Genomic DNA, 17,204 nt, shown 5'->3' on the forward strand with positions numbered 1-17,204 from the left:
TAGATTTTGTGGACGATTATTGCGAAGAATCGGTTGCAATCGTTTTAAAAGGTTCATGCTTTGAGAAATCTACACTTGCTTCGGCTGATTTTACTGTGATCGACATTGACGATGAGTTATTAATTAACAAATTGAAATACAGAGACGACTACGAGAGTGCAGTGGGCTCTTTTTACGAGGAGGTGAATGATCTGCAGGTTCGAGTCCATAGTCAACTCGGAGTGGAGCTCCAGTTTGTTGACGCATGCGTTTTGTTGTGCATGCATCGAAAGTTCATGAACCGAAGCGCGCTAATTAAAGTGAATCCCTTTATTGGTTTGATCTGTGGTCTTCGCATAGCCCAGTTTCAATATTAATCTTGCCAATTTGCAGCATGGCGTATATTTCATCTACCGAAAGGCCCTGTGGGGATTTCTGATTGCTTTTGTGTCCATTATAATGTTATTGTTTTGTTTTGTTTTGTTCTGTGCGCAATTTGTTTCACACTGTTCTGTACATAACAGCATCATTTCGATTCGAATTGACTTGCCAACAAGAAAAGATGACGCGATAACTGTTGGATATGGGTGCCCTGAGAAGTTCAGTCTGTGCATACACAAGATTGATTGCACCCCCTCTCCACATGCACTAGGCAACAGAGACATAGATCAAGGGCAAAAGCACACCAATTGAGGGGTATTTGGCTGCAGCTAGATGGTCCAAACTGTTTCTTGAAGCTTTTTGATGTGAATGAGGGTTTTTGTTTCTGTTATTTGGGATCAGGGCCCTGGTTCAGAAGATCTCCTCATCTCCCTGATTTCCACCTGCATATGTTTTGCAGTTTCACGTGCATTCTTTCCATGTCTTTGGGCGCCCTGGAGGTGACCTGTTTGCATCAGATGTTGGCCGGGGCAATGGCAAAGCCAACGTAGATGCAGATTGCACCGACAAAGACAAGATTGGCATCCATGTCGAAGGCACGGGAGAAGAAGATGAAGAAGATCTTCATGTTCGAGTCTTCCTGGAAAGGGGTTCGTTGAAGGAAAATCATACAGAGACGGAGAAAAAGCCTCCTGCTGCCTGGACCAGAAACCCCGCGCCCTCACATCGAGGCGAGCTTCGGATTTCCTGTTGGCTGTACGATGGGGAAGATCCTCCCCATCAAATGGCCATCATCATCATCATCATCATCATCATCATCATCATCATTGGAAACGGCCTCTTGTACGGGCTTGAAACGGTGATAACCGAGATTATGTGCAAAAATCGTGATAGATATTCAGGTAAAAATATGACATTTAACAGTTGAATGATTAGTACCAAGTAGATATTCAAATGCTGATTATTTTACCAGATAGATATTGAATGACAGATGATCTTGTTACTTTACCAAATAGTTATTTAAAAAAATGTGATGTTATCCATAGTGATATTGTTGAGAGGCATAGCATAAAAATTCACTATGCGGCCAAACGACACTGGGCCACAAAGGAATTCACCCGCCGTCTGTTATAAGACCCTCGATCATCATCATCATCATCATCATCATCATCATCATCATTTTCGAACTATGGCTGTTTCTGCGGAGGACTTGGCGCCGTTGGAGCGGGAGCTTCACTCCTCACTTCTACCGGAGCTCGTGGGACAACCGAGCGTGCCTCTGAAAGACATTGATATTCTAAAGCTCCCGACACGGGATGGTGGGATGGCCCTTCCGGACCTCACGACTCGACCACGGTTTGAGCACCAGGGCTCCAAGCAAGTGTCCGGACCTATGGTGAAGGAGGTTCTGGGCGATTTCGCTAAGGATAGCGATCCAATTTCTCTCGCTGGAGATGTGCCGGCTTCTGCAGATACTGCTGACCGTGGTGGAGCGTCTCCCACTCCCACGATGACGGCAACGGAGGTGCAGCCGCGGGAGGTCGCTGGCAACTCAAACCCTGGACCGGATGTGGCTGCTGATGTTGCTGGTGCTGGTACCCCCTTTCAGAGGATGATCGATGAAATGCGTCACAAAAAGCGTGTCGTCCACACCGAAAACCGGGAGCGCGCAAAGGCAGCCAGGAACAAAATAGTGGACACGAGCGATGAGATGACGAAGCGACGAATAGAAGAACACACGGAGAAAGGATCATCCTCATGGCTGAGGGTGCTGCCCCTGGCGGAGCATGGCTTTCGTCTCACCAAGCGTGACTTCCGGGATGCTCTGGCATTGAGATATGCATGGCCGCTAGCCAATACACCAGCAACCTGTGTGTGTGGTGAGCTGTTCTCAGTTGAGCATCAGCTATGTTGCGCCAGGGGCGGCTTCCCGACACTTCGTCATAACGAGATACGTGACCTGCTGGCGAGGGAATTGACTGAAGTCTGCACTGCCGTTTCGACAGAACCAGCGCTGCAACCTCTTTCTGGTGAGAGGTTTCCTCTTCGGTCAACGAACCGCCGAGAGGATGCGCGCCTGGACATAGCCGCTCGAGGGTTTTGGACCCGTGGGGAGGAAGCTTTTTTTGATGTAAGGGTATTTTGCCCAGATGCTCCTTCCTACGGGTCCAGAACCCTTCCTGCATTGTACCAGCAGCACGAGCGGCGTAAGTGGAACGAATATGGGCCAAGAGTCACAAATGTAGAAAGAGCCGCTTTCACACCTCTCGTGTTCTCTGTGCATGGTGGTTGTGGGAGGCTGTGCAATGTGTTCCTCAAGAGACTGTGCCAGATGCAGGCCGAGTCATCGGGATCTCACTATTCCCAGGTCATTGGTTTACTCCGCTGTCGGCTGTCTTTTGCTTTGCTGCGTGCTGCTGTGTTGTGCATACGTGGGGCTCGGTCACGGTACCACCATCCGGCGAGATGTTTTCATGATGTCTCGATTGCCGTGGCCGAGTCAGGTCTAGTTTGTTAAGTATCGTGCTGTGTCCTGACTGTGCATGCGGGATTGGTATGGCGCTTACCCTTTTGTTGCTGTTTTGTTGCTTTCATGCCTTTAAGCATGTAATTGTGTTCAATTGTTGTATTTCATGGAAAAACGATCTTTGCGTTGGATTCATTTAAACTATTATTTGTGTAGGGTTCCACTCCTTCATCTTGGGAAATTGTGTTTTGTTTGCCCAAAGAAGTGGCTTCATCATCAAAAAAAAAAAAAAATCATCATCATCATCATCATCATCATCATCATCATCATCATCACAAGCCCATAGCCCTACGGCCGTCGGGGCATCACAGAGCAAGTATGAACAAGCGAGCGCCATACAAATCGATCGCGTGCAGCAGCGAGCAGGGACTGCACGTCAAGTGCAGTCCATGAAATAATATTATCAAGCAATGACATGCTGGGCCTGCCTCGGCTTTGGATTAGACTATTTCAAATTTTCATTTTGATTTCATCGCCGAGTTTCATCCCTTGTATCTTTGGTGTTCTTCCTTCTTTCCATGTCGTATTGGAAGATTAGTAACTTGCAGTGCTACACCACTCAACTCAAGGTCCTTTGCCCCATCACACCTGCACATGCAGTGTGAGTTTGTGAAGGAGGTCCACCTATTCAGAGAAGCAGTGATACTATATCACACTAAGTTGACGATGACAGAGATCAGGACGTTTTAAATAGAGTTATCTGCACAAGACGTGACCATAGCGACATGCCTTCTATACCATTATGTGCTGGCTTAACCCTTTCCATGCTAATGATGTCTATAATGACGTCTATAATGACGTCTATAGACGTCATATGCGCTGTACGCCAAACGACTAATGATGTCTATAGATGTCAGGAGATTTGCGCAGTACATCGCGTGCAATGCATAAATCAGTGTACAAAGTTCTGTAACTCCGTCAAAAATAAGTCTATCGCGACAATCGATAAATCGTTGGAAAGGTATTGAGCTCAGCTTTCAAGCGATATGCAGTTTTTCGCGAAAGGAGAAAGATTGACGGAGCGGGGACGGAGTGAACACGGAATTCACGGCACTGGGCGATCGTGAATTTTTTTGTTTATGCATTCGCAGTTTTCTGTTGCGTGCCAGGGGATTTCCCTTTGGCACGGCTCATGCGTAATGGACACCAGCGGAAGCACGTGAATATTAGTTTTGCAGCGCTGTTTGAATCATGAAAATCGGCTGAACTGGCACAAGAAACCAAAAAAGAATGTGAGATCGAGTTCCTGTGTCTTTCCGAGGCATCGCGAGGTAGTTTCAAGAGGACGTAGAAGTTGCACCACCGTGCATATTGAGTTGAGAGCTACCAGGATGGATTCGCTTGGTCCTGATCTTTCAAACAAGGCCAGGATCATGAAAATCCATCAAGACGAACTGAATTGAGAGAAGAATTCGTTCGGACCCGTGCGCAAAACGACACCAGGAGAGTCAGTGCGCTGGAACGGCAGTTTGCTGGAGTAAAAGGGGCCAGCATGGAAAGGGCTAATTCATATTCCTCAGGACATATTGGGCCTCGACCAATCATTTACAGATTTGTGAATTGAGGGATTCCCAAGAGGCATAAAAAGCCTATCTAGGGGTCTACAGCCTGATGCTGATCTGTAAACTAATAAAAAGGAAGGCACCATGTTGCACTGTACAGCTCATTGCGCCAGTCATACTGCAGGTGCCGGTAGGTTGATGTTTTGGCGAGGATTTCACCTCGAAAAGTGTTTGCATACGCTCTGGCTGAGAACGATATTGGCTCTAGATGCTTGATAAAATCACTCCTCCAGCCTGGAAATTCACGCGCTCAAGTTCATAAACGGTACCTGCCGATCTGCTAGTGTCATGTAAGTCGTGATGAAACAACGCAACATGGTGTGGACTTGAGCCCGACAAGTTCTTTCTAAAATAGCTGGTGAGTTCAGCTTGAAAACAGTGAATAAGCTTGTTACTTCATGTACCAGTCAGTATTCAAGGAAAATCAGTGCCTGAGAGATGGTTTAGCAACGATGGCATCTGTAGCCAACATCCTTGGTTTCCCTGCGCATCCTGAGCAGCAAGCTGGTCGAACGACTATTGCAGATCCGGCAACGCTCTTCACCAGTGATGAAGTGGAAGATGAGGAACTGTCAGGAGAGGACTCTGTGGCGGTCGTACAGGACAAGAGGTCACTGCTGGAGTATTTGGCAAGAAGACAAGTCATTGAGAATAAGATCCAGTGCACACAATGTGAGAATGACATGCAATTCTGTGCTGACCCTGGTGAAGCTGATGGATACATTTGGAAGTGTGCCACCCTGGAGTGCAATGTTAGGTGCAATGTGCGTAAGGATTCTTCACTTGAAGCTGTGCAAGGCAGCCTGATGAGCCTGTTCTCCGTTGCCCATGCTCTGTTCGACTACGAAACGTCCGCTCGCCTCGTGCCATTCTCTCGGCTTGAGAGCGCGAAGCTGTTGCCATGGATTATAGGCACCTGCCAGAGTTGGCTTAATATCACGACCCTCCTAGGAACCCTTGAGTGTCACGCCAATGCCGTGTTCATTGATACGTACATGGACTATAGCCACACGCCCCGCAAACTACTCATTGCTGTGGAGGAGACAACGCAATTGTCCATCACAATGGAATTCGAATCAATTCATGAAGTTAAAGAGTTCTTGGACGCTTTTTGTGGTAGAAATTGTAAGATCATCTACAAAAATTCATCCATCCATAGCTCTCTCCTTGATGAGAACTCGTACATATGTATAGATATCGAGGACGACTCACCACAATCCGGAGCAGCTGAGTACAGGGACAAGTACACTGTGGCTATGTCAGGGTTTTTCGACGAACTCCAGTCAATGCGTGTACGAATAGGTAACAAGCTCAACAGGGGTCCTATTGAGGTCGAGTTTGGTGACGCATGCACGGTGATGGGTGTTCAGCGACATTTCATCCACCCCTTTTCACCTATTCGAAGAAATCCTTTTCGATGTCTCGTCTACCAGTTAGGGTTCGTATAAGTAAGAGGGCGGATGAAGTAGAGGACTGTGTTTTGTTGTGGTAGCCTCCTATTTCCTATACTCCTGTAGGTTTTGCCTCCTCCCCCCCCCCACACTTGGAATGAAGATGCTTGTTTAAATCATGGTCAATTTTGCCCTTGTTTTGTGTCCGCTTTCGGGAGAAATCATACCTTCATCTTAAGTGCTGTCATTGTGTCCTCCTTACCTGACCTTGATTGCTATATTATCCCATTTGTTCTGATTTGTTCTTTGGTGAATTTTATGTTCGGGTTTTGCACTGGCTTAAAACGTAGTCAAGCAGTTAATCTCCATTATTTGATAATTTATTTCTTCCATTGTGGTGCCGTACACTGAAGGTTCTTTAGACGCCGCTCAAGTGCGTCGTTCATAGATACCCTGAGGTACTTCAACAAACAATCTGTGTTGTTGCAGCTGATCGATACCTCAACTTGATGACCAGAAACTGTGGTCAAGTGTCCTGATGTAATGCCTAACAGCATGTTATTTTCTCGTCGTCTAGAATATTATGTGTGTCCTATTATTTATTCGACACCCTTGACATCATCTTCTTCCTCCTTGAAGATGACGGCATTCACGATGGTACTTGTAGTTCAGTGTGTCTGGTACTGGGGTGAGCTGTGATCTACATGGATTATGTATTCGGCATGCTGTACGCGCCTGGCGTGACTGCGGCAAGAGACAAGATCCCCGGGGGCATAATCCGAATCTCCGGAAGACCTCCACACTGCAGTGGCAAAGTCCATACAGTAGAGTCGCGCACTGAAGAACGTGGAGCCCAAGAACGTCCAGCCTAAAATTCTAAGAACGCCACAGCCTAAAGCTAAGAACTGCGGTGTTTGTTTTCTGGCAGCTTGTGGGATACATAATCCAGGGCGGATTGTTTCTAAGAACATGCTATATGAACGCAGACAGATTGCTGACAAGATAAGAACGTCCCAGTCTAACCCCTTGAAAACAACGTTCTTGGCCGCGCGACTACTGTATCTGACACTGGTGTGAAAAAGCAAGTATGGACATCGCTTTTCCATCATGAAACGAAGCTTTAGTTTGCTATGCCATGAACGTGGGTACTCACTTTTGTTGCAATTTCGAATTCAGAGTGCCAAGGACGCCCACGGACATGGCCAGCAAAATTGAGAGAAAGGCTACAAGGACCATGTCGAAGGCACCGGGGGATGTCAACGTCGAGGAATTGGTAGAATACTACTTTTGATTAGAATTTTGAACGTGCTGTTTATATGTCAATGGCAGCCACAGTTGCCATGGTCTGACTACGTCCTAAATGAGAATGTTCCTTGCAGGTTCATCATGAAGTTCATGGGTTGGCGCACCCAACGGATTAAGGATAAACTAAAAAATCAGCATATCGTTTACGTGATGATGGCTAACTACTCAACACTGCTAGTTGATTGAAGTGGTTTGAGTTGAGACGGTGTCACAGCTGGGAATTAGTGTATCCACCCTGGTGTAATCTCCTACTTCGAGTGAATCTTGCAATTCCATTGAGTGAATGCCTGCCGATATAAATGTAATTTATCTTGCACGATGGTGACTGTTCCTGCTTCTCTTATGCTACATGTGTACATGGACAGGTCCAGAGGTTCTACACGTACGGGTGCAATGGCGGCGTGCCTGTCCCGCCTGCGACACAGTTCACTGACGAGTTGAACAAGTTCTGTCACACGTACGGGCCAGCCAACTCGGTGGCGTGTCTGGAAACCGTTACGCTAATCACAGGAGGTGAGCACCCAACTACATGCATCTTGGTTTCTGGCTCATAGAGTAGTACCCATGAATACATTGCATGTAGGGATCATCAATTTATAGGCAGGCTTTATGCGTTGGTCGACAAACCGGAAGTAGCCTAGCTGCCTCTCTACATGGGCTCACAGGTTTGAAAGCTCTAGTTTACATGTGTACAAAACCTGATTGCATGGCATTCACATCCAAAACCTGTTTCTTCCAAAGCAGCAGAAATTCCACCATCTCTACCAACTGGTGTCACGTCTACTGGCCAAGACCATAAATTTGACGCGCTTAGGGCATACTTGTTGTTGTTTTTTCTGCTGCTGCTTTTTCCTGCTGCTGCTGCTAAATGTGTTTCATCGATGATATTGATACAGGAAGAGGAAAGAACGCTGCTGCAGCTGCTGTTGTTTGTCTTACGGTGGCTGCATTTCATTTACGAATCTGTGTCAGTATACTCCTTGGTCATGCCCCAATCGGCAAACATTATTCTTGAACTGTGGTGCAAGACTGTCAGCTACCCCAGTGCTAATGCTAGAGCAGCAGTTTGAACAGTTTGATGATGTAGACACATTTAAACCTTCTTTGTTGTGCCTTTTGCTGGTGTTCAGAACAAGTCGTCGGTCAAACAGCGTGCATTCCAGATTCGTGCGTGAATGACACGAGCCTTGCTGCCATTGCCAAGTCATCGCTGGAGATGTACTGCGCTATCAACGCCGATCCCTTCTACTGCCAGTATCAGAGCGTTCAGCTGGATTGTCAAAGTATGGAATGTGATGGGCTTGGGCTTGAATACATGTGGTTCTGGGGAGATAATAAAGGCGTAACTTTATCGTGTGAAATATCCTGTGTAGTGCGTTGGCTGAGGAAACAATACGGGCGTATTGAAGTATGAAGTATCCCGTGTGATTAGTTAGTAGAGAAACTGCACATTACTCATTCTTGCACGCCTTGCTGAACGGATTGATTAGAAGGAGTATGCCACATGGCATTGCCTTTGCAAACTTCTGCATGTAGATGCACATCTCCAACATTGGCCACGTTCATTCTGACAATGTGTTCTTCACCAATGCCTTCTACATGTTTTCGTATGTTTCATTTTCTTGCATTCCTACAGCTGGTATCAGTGCTCAGATTGACATGGAAGGTGAGAGAGAGGATGGGTTTGTTATATTCAATTCCTACCATGGCTCACCTATGCTCTAAGATTCACATTTTTGTGAGATTTGTAATGAGTTATCCGGGTGCCAAAATACTGCGATAGTTTTATGGTTTGCACAGCGTGACAACGTGTATGTGGTATCCTTTGCGTTCTTTCCAGCCTCGTGCTCCCAGTGCCCACCGCCAGATCAACCCACGCTCACGGAGTGCTGCGAGGTGCAGAACTACACGCTCGGTTGTTGCTCAAAGGGGTGAGGACATGAATTAGCTACCGCATTGCAACTTTGCACTTCTGCCTGTATTTCGGGGATCTGCAATGCTGCTTGCAATGCTGCTCAATGAAATCCAATCAAGCGAGAAAATATCACGCCTGGTCCTGTGGATTTGTGAACACTGCGATGTGAACTGGTGCAGGGTACTAACTTGGTTCACACGATCGGATTTCGAGCAGGACTGTAAAATCATTTACATCCTTTGACTTGACACATAGTAGGCAGAGAGGAAATGTATAGTTTCGATAACTCCATACCCCTTGTTCCATGTGATATGTTGCGTGCTGCAGTGGGCATCGCACATTTTCTTTCATAATCCAGTTGGCAGGAGTTATTTGTGGGTTTAAAAAATTGGAAAGGGAAGGGGGTAAACTTCAAATTATTTTTCTAATATCAATTTTATGTTTTCCCGCAGTGTCCACAAGGTGGTAGAGGATCGTTTTGTTAACGCCAGCCAGGCGTGCCAGGAGGGACTCGGCCAGCAGCTGTCAATGTGCGGCCAGGCGATAGTCAGCTGCATGAATCAGGTCGAGCTGAAGGGCGTGCGTCATGCCTGCCCCAACTGGCACAACTGCCACGTAAGAATCATTTTACATCCTATTTCGTTAGTGTAAAAACTGAGAAGGACAAAATGTTACGAATTATGACTAACTGTCCACCAACATAACCAGATCATCTACAGTCAGCTTTTTTACCCTAATTGAATTGGCTCACCATCCGAGTTCAGTCCTACTTTGGGCCTGATGAAAATTGAAACTAGATCTGGTGCCAGTGTAGCAGCTTTCCATACATGAAGGACTGAATCATGCAGTGAAATACCCACTCCTCAAACTGAACCTTTGTGTCACCCACTGGGAGCTGAAGCATTGGACATCAATGATCCTACTCCTGAGCATCTATTGTAACAACTAGTAGACACAAAACCTGAATAGCTCGCACTCCGTGTCCACTGACGAGCACCACCAAATTCTGCACTGCACCTGTAGGATAACAGCGGATATCGGCACAGCCCGTCCTTGCCATGTGACAATACAGTAAAACTCACCGGATCCGGACATCTCTCTAATCCGGACATCTCTCTAATCCGGACATCTCTCTAATCCGGGCATCTCTCTAATCCGGGAATCTCTCTAATCCGGGAATCTCTCTAATCCGGGAATCTCTCTAATCCGGACATCTCTCTAATCCGGGCATCTCTCTAATCCGGGAATCTCTCTAATCCGGGCATCTCTCTAATCCGGGCATCTCTCTAATCCGGACATCTCTCTAATCCGGGCATCTCTCTAATCCGGACATCTCTCTAATCCGGACATCTCTCTAATCCGGACATCTCTCTAATCCGGACATCTCTGTCTTTCTGAAACATTTAGAGTCACAAAAATGGCTTTTCAACGAAAAACGGCCCCAAAAACTATTGATTGGGAAAACAATGTTTACTTGACTGCAGAAAGTATGCGAATTCTGGGGAGAAGTTACGGGCAGTGCTCGGTCCCAAGCTGCCCGGATCTGGGGAGCATTGCTGTAATCTCTCCCGTTCATGTGCCTCATGTGCAGGACTGGATTGGCATGGATGCATGCCAGATGAACTTGGACAATGTCACGACGGAGTGTATGAGCACGTGCAGCGGAGTGGATACTTGCCATGCCGGTCACTACTGCCTGCCCCAGGCCTGTATGAACGAGGCCGACGTGCAGGCGGTCGCCAGTCAGGACGCACTGCTGAACTGTGGCTACTACAAGTTTGCGTCGGGCAACACCACGTGTGGACAGGTGTCAGTGAACACGCAATGTTATGGTAAGATATTGTGCATGCTCTACTTGCCAGCTGTGTGGGACCAAAAAAGGGCAGTTTGTGATTCAGTATTGGGCAGTCTTGAGGATGTAGTACAGACCCGCTCACCGAGAGAGAGAGAGAGAGAGAGAGAGAGAGAGAGAGAGAGAGAGAGAGAGAGAGAGAGAGAGAGAGAGAGAGAGGGAGGGAGGGAGGGAGGGAGGGAGGGAGGGAGGGAGAGAGGGAGAGAGAGAGAGCTCGTACTTGGGATGGCTCATCCTGATTTATTGATAATTCATGATAAATCACTCTGATTTGCTAAGATTGAGTCTAGAGGTGCATACTCAAGGCTTTGTTACAGGAAGCTCAATTGCCTATGATAAGTGAGTGACTTCTGATCGTGCATTGCATTGACGTTTAAAACGCTGTGGAACAGGAAATCTCGCTCACCCAGTCAATCTCATGTGGTCAGAATTGAGAATATAAGTCATCCTAAGGTGTTTCATCTTTGTATTCATGTGTACACGCGCTCCCACAGCTGATAAGTAAACTTGATACTTTGTAGGTTGTACAAAAGAGGTTAGCTGTTTTAGACATGGCACGATCACTGATGTGAGTGTAGTGATTTCACTGCTGCTAAGTATGTGCCGTATATGCAATCCTGTTTGGTTGTGCAGCTTCTGATGGTAACAATATCTCAGCAGCTCACAACGTCACAGATAACGGTAAGTCATCACGCCCACACGTAGAGCTATCAGCTTCAGTGAAATTGAAGTTTGGTAGTGCTGTCCGTGTGTGTGTGTGTGTGTGTGTGTGTGTGTGTGCGTGTGTGTGAATGGTGATACAGAATGCAGGTATTCAAATGTTTAGCATTCCAAGGTGAAGAAAAGCTTGGGAAACCTCAGTCAAATCCGTTTTGCATATTTTTGCATATTTCTACCAGCATAATGCAATAACCATGGATTAGTTGCTAAGAAGAGGTTGGTGCGACTTCGACCATACTTGGGGAATTGTGTCTTGCTCCCTACGTGGGAGCTCGCGCTTTTCCTGCCGACTTGAATTCTCACTTGACTGACTCACGACTGCCATCAGTACAAACAAAGATAAGAGGATGACAAAAGTGTTTTAACTCTGAGTTTCACTCACTAAGTGATCATCAGAAAACAGTAATGAGTGACTCTGGATACTGGTTTATACACCCACAAAGCAAAAGTGTAAATGACAGAAGTTGTGAAAGATTGCATCACGGCGTGACTTTGAAAGGTGTGAATGACAGCAGTGGTGAAAGATACCACAGTGCTGCTCCATGAAATCCAGTCGCGTCTCTCAAGTACGCGCCGGGCCTAGACCTGCAAACACTGGGCTGTGAAATGGTACAAGGCTTGCGACTTGAGTGACGCGACTGGATTTTATTGAACAGCACTGTACTTCAAGTGACACGCAGTTGCTGAGCATGTTGAATTCAGAAATTGCAATGGAAACTGGGTTCATTAGTAGGAACTGTTTCTTGTGTAAATTTTGAGTGATAATGGCCGAGAAGAGTGTTTGCGACCAGTCAGATGCTGCAAGTGAAGGTTTCAACAAGTCGTTATTACAGTGTGTAGTCATACCGTTCAGTAGTCATACCGTTCAGTGTGTATTGCTTCGCCTATGCTGCATTGCTACTAGGTCTTTTCGAAACACGGCCTGCTTAATGTTAGTAATGGCTGGAGTATCGACTATTCTACTGCAGAACATTTCGCTGCACGACCAGTCAAAAATTAACGTCTCTAGTGTATTTAGTCCAATCCATGTTGTGTGCCTATGTGTGTGTGTGTGTGCTGCTTCTTAGGTGTGGTGAACATCACAATGTGCAACAAACCGTTCATACCGGACAACGGTTACGTGCTGCCTGCAATGGACACGTACCGCAGTGGCGTGTCACTGCACTACTATTGTGACAAGTACTACCGCTATAATCCACAGGGAACACACACCACGTATTCGGTCAACATCACCTGCATGCCGTTCGGAGGGTGGCAAGGATATCCGCCAGACTGTGTCCGTGAGTGCTCACTACGGGTTATGATAAAGAGTAACGGGTGCTCACGCAAACCTACATCACTCATCTGATACAGGCTTTTCAATAGAACAAGGCTAAACTACATCTGATACAAGCTTGCAGTATAACAAGGCTAAACCATGCTTTCACTCTGGAGTTTCACGACTATTTGGCCAATCATCAGACAAACTCATCTGATGCAAAGCCCAGGTGCCTATTCAACAAAGGCTAGTTAGTAGGCGTGTTTATGTATTTCAAGACAAGCTCCATGCTTATACAGAAGGTACACAAAAGGAAAATGAGGACTTATTCACTGTGGCTCAGAGTTTTATGGCTTGACAACCAACCATCAGACAACATTGAAGTTAAGCACTCTAGCAGGTTCAGGCACACCGCCTTTGTGAAGCTCCAAGCTTATATGTCCATGGTCTATCTTGAACATCAGGCTAGCAGCATCTAAAGCAGATTCCTGCTTTTGAACAGACTGGCATACCAGATAACTGTTACCATAGTAACCTGGTATTCATAGTAACCTGCCATTGCTGTATCTACGTCAGGTCTCGGAATCTGATAGTATGGAACCCATTTCGGGGGGGGGGGGAGGGGAGGGATACGGTGGGTCTCGATCGCTGGTTGGGTGGAGAAAGGCTTCAGAATGTGTGACGGAGGAAGACCAAAGAAATCAGACATTTTCTGCAAACCCGTAAACACGATTCTCACCACCCATTTTGTGTCCCGATGCTATGTTGCGCAATCTCCAGCCATCAACTGTCCGGACATTCTCGGAAATCTGGATGGTGGCCGATTCCCGTACGGACAGATAACCGTGCAGCAGGAAGGAGTGAACGGCTCCGAGTGTACACCCGGCCAAGAAGGCGATCCATGCCTACACACTGCGACGGCAACACTGAAGTACAATTGTGACAATGGAACCAAGCTGGTTGGCTCGCTGTACCGCACCTGCACTGAGGATGGCACTTGGAATGGAACACAGGCTATATGTACCAGTAAGTGGCATAACACCGCATGTGGAATATTGCATGCTTGTCAGATATTGCATGCTTGTTAGATATTGCATGCTTGTTAGAGATTGCATGCTTGTTAGAGATTGCATGAATAAGAGTATTGTCACAAACTAATGTTTCGCACCAAGCATACATACAAGCATACAAGCAATTGATTATACAGTCTTCTTTCTTCTTTCCATCGTGTCTTCTAAAGTATTTTACTTACCTTTTGCGCCATGGCACGCCTACGACGTTCCCATGTTCTTCACGTAGGACATACGGTTTTCTAGCCCTTTTTCTTGGGGCTTGTCTCCTCGTATCGTCTTCTGTTTTCATTGGTTTTTATTACGTTGTCTAATGATGAGTTACAGTTTTAGCTTGTGAACTAAAGAGAACCCAAGATGCGCTCGCGTTGAGCCAAAGCAGTCTTACAATAAACCCTTTTGTAAACCGCATTAGGCGACATCCTTCGAACTGAATGCAAGAGGAGTGTAAACAGAGGGATAGTTACTGTTGCACAGACCCTCCTGAATGTCTCCATTGCTTATTTCGAATCATGAAAAATCCTCGATATTTGAACCTAGCGCCTTTCCCTTGGCCGAGCATTCAATTGCGAGGATGGCTTTGTTGAATGCGCACAACATAAAATCCAGTTTAATGATGTGGGAATTAATGCGAAATGACCAGTTTAACCAAAATTATGATAAAAAGTTCCTGAACATTAGCCTCGCCAAATGAAAATGTATTCCTCTGGTGTGTTGACTGCGGAAAAATATTTCAATATATTTCACCAATTTTTCGGGGATGTTTATCGACATAGTAAAACAATGGGCTTTTTGTAGTTCAACAGAAATGTTCATAGCTATTCCCTGCACCCTAGAGACTCGAAAGGAAGCCAAGATGGGAAATCTGTCCCATGTCCACGATATTCCTGCGTATGTTGTGCTCTGGTGTTTGCAGTTCCCACCCAGCCGTGCTCCGTGAAGCAGAAGACCTGCAGTGGCAGCACGCCAGTCTGCATATCCGTGGGAACGGACTCGGGGCCCATGTGCGGCACACGGAGGTATGTGCACAGTGCGCCTATTCTGAGAACTTTCACTAACCATGCAAGATTCTACTCTAGTGCGTTTACTACAGTGCTGCTCAATGAAATCCAGTCGCGTCACTCCAGCCTGCACCTTGCACCATTTCACAGCCCAGTGTTAGACGGTCTAGTTGAGTGACGCGACTGGATTTTAGTGAGCAGCACTGTAGTCTATTATTTTGTTACGATATTGTTTTTAAATGTGTACACAGATACATGTGAGGTACACGTTGTGGGCCAAAAATTTGGGAATCTGTTTATGGTTTGTGTCAATTGAAAACATCAGTGCTTGCTGATTCTAGGAGATTGGTTGCTGGCATCCTTGCTTGTAGGGTCTTATGCCCGGTTCTTTGCCTTTCTGTCGCATTCCATTGCTCAGAACTCAAGAGTTTGTAGATGTACGCTTCGCCGGGCTGTCAGGTGATTGCAAGAATGCGCTGCTGGAATCCTTTGCGCCTTGCATGACTCAAGTGATTGATTGCCTGAACCGCGCCGAGTCCTCCCCGGAGTGCCTCGACTTCCTGTATAACTTCTACATGTACGGTTGCAACAATGGAGCACCGCCACCGAGGCCGGATATGCCAGGCAAGAAGCTTCACCAGTTCTGCGAGGCGTACGGACCACCGTCGTCGTTGGCGTGCGTGGACCACAGCGACAATATCGACGCGTCGTCGAACGACCCGATACCGTTCTGCTTACCGCCGCAGTGTACTGGAGATCTGCAGGCGTTTGCCAATGCTACGCGAATGCTGCGCTGCAAGGCACTGGACGTGTTTCCCACCTGTCAGGTCTACAAAGTCGACCTCACCTGTGAATACCCTAACGGTGAGTTGCTAGCCATATCAACACACACACTCAGACTCAGACTCAGACATGCCCATCGCTGAAGTGATGATAGCGAACAGCTATGTTAGACATAGCAACTTGTGCTGGGATTACACCGTTCAACAGCTTGTAAGGCTGATGAACTGACTGCCACTAATTTTAGCCTGGTATCCACCACACAGCTAATTGAAGTGGCTTTTCTGGCCAGTGACTCCCTATTTTTCATTTTTCATTTTTTTCCAATTTTTTTGGGAAAATAGGGAGTCAACACACACACACACACACACACACACACACACACACACACACACACACACACACACACACACACACACACACACACACACACACACACACACACACACACACACACACACACACACACGTACACACACACACACACACATACACACACACACACACACACACACACACACACACATACACACATACACGTTCTTTCTGACAATACACGGACAGGAACTGCTCAACACATACATGCACCGTCTTGAGCACCCTGTAAGGAGACCTTAGGGTGCGTTCAACAGACCCTTATATCTTCTTACAGGGTGCTCAAGGTGGTGATGCCCAAGTAAAATATACATTATAACACAAAATCAACTTACCAGCTTGAATCCAGCTGCAACTAGGCAGGAACTTGCTTGTGTTCTGGTGTGCGCTTCGTTGTGTACTTCACCCCTGAACGTGCACATTTCTGAAGTCACGGATGTGTTCTGTTCCGTGCATTTTGTTTCTGCTCAGCCACCAAGAGGCTCTATGGATCCGCTGCACCAGACAGTACGTGAACATTTGATTTTGAAGTTAACACAATAAAACATCATCATGTCTGTGGAAACTAATGCATGTTTAATCTGGTGCTGTACTGGGCAAAATATACCAGAATGCGTGATGCATCATTAAGACCATTTACTTGTGATTATCTGTACTGCTAACGGATTTTGCATTTTCCAATATCAGTATGCGAGTGAAGACTAAGAACAGAAGGCAGGATATGGAAGCAGACGTTTAGGTCAGGTGGAAATGGGATAGGCGATGCACAGCTATGTGTTGAAATTGTACCTCCAGAACAATATCTGATTACGACGCTAGCGTGCATACGCTATTATAGAGCCTTACCTGGCAGACACGATTCAGGGAAAGACTTGATCAAACTGCATTGACTTCTATAATTATGGTACCGCTTGGTAGAGGACAGTTGGTGTACAGTCTACTTGCGATAAGTCGCGCACCCGATCTTGTAGACAAAATGCGTGACTTATCGCAAATGCGTGACTTACACTTTCGTATACGTCTACAAAAGCATATGCCGTCCAAACTGCCAAAGTGCGCGACTTATCATGAGTGCGTGACTTAAAAGT

General features: G+C 46.4%; 1 protein-coding gene across 1 annotated transcript in view; it reads left to right on the forward strand.

Moving 5' to 3' along the window:
* The window catches only part of LOC135823589 (uncharacterized), a 76,948-nt gene that overhangs the window by 54,249 nt on the left and 5,495 nt on the right, over positions 1-17,204 (forward strand). The window contains exons 33-44 of the mRNA XM_065336434.1: positions 7,511-7,658; positions 8,276-8,428; positions 8,782-8,811; positions 8,986-9,076; positions 9,513-9,675; positions 10,652-10,892; positions 11,546-11,593; positions 12,700-12,912; positions 13,671-13,916; positions 14,877-14,979; positions 15,380-15,825; positions 16,588-16,623. Coding sequence (XP_065192506.1) covers positions 7,511-7,658; positions 8,276-8,428; positions 8,782-8,811; positions 8,986-9,076; positions 9,513-9,675; positions 10,652-10,892; positions 11,546-11,593; positions 12,700-12,912; positions 13,671-13,916; positions 14,877-14,979; positions 15,380-15,825; positions 16,588-16,623 — 1,918 coding nt within the window. The remainder of the gene's footprint in view (positions 1-7,510; positions 7,659-8,275; positions 8,429-8,781; positions 8,812-8,985; positions 9,077-9,512; positions 9,676-10,651; positions 10,893-11,545; positions 11,594-12,699; positions 12,913-13,670; positions 13,917-14,876; positions 14,980-15,379; positions 15,826-16,587; positions 16,624-17,204) is intronic.

This window comes from Sycon ciliatum, chromosome 8, assembly GCF_964019385.1.
Source record: "Sycon ciliatum chromosome 8, ocSycCili1.1, whole genome shotgun sequence".
Taxonomy (NCBI): Eukaryota; Metazoa; Porifera; class Calcarea; order Leucosolenida; family Sycettidae; genus Sycon; species Sycon ciliatum.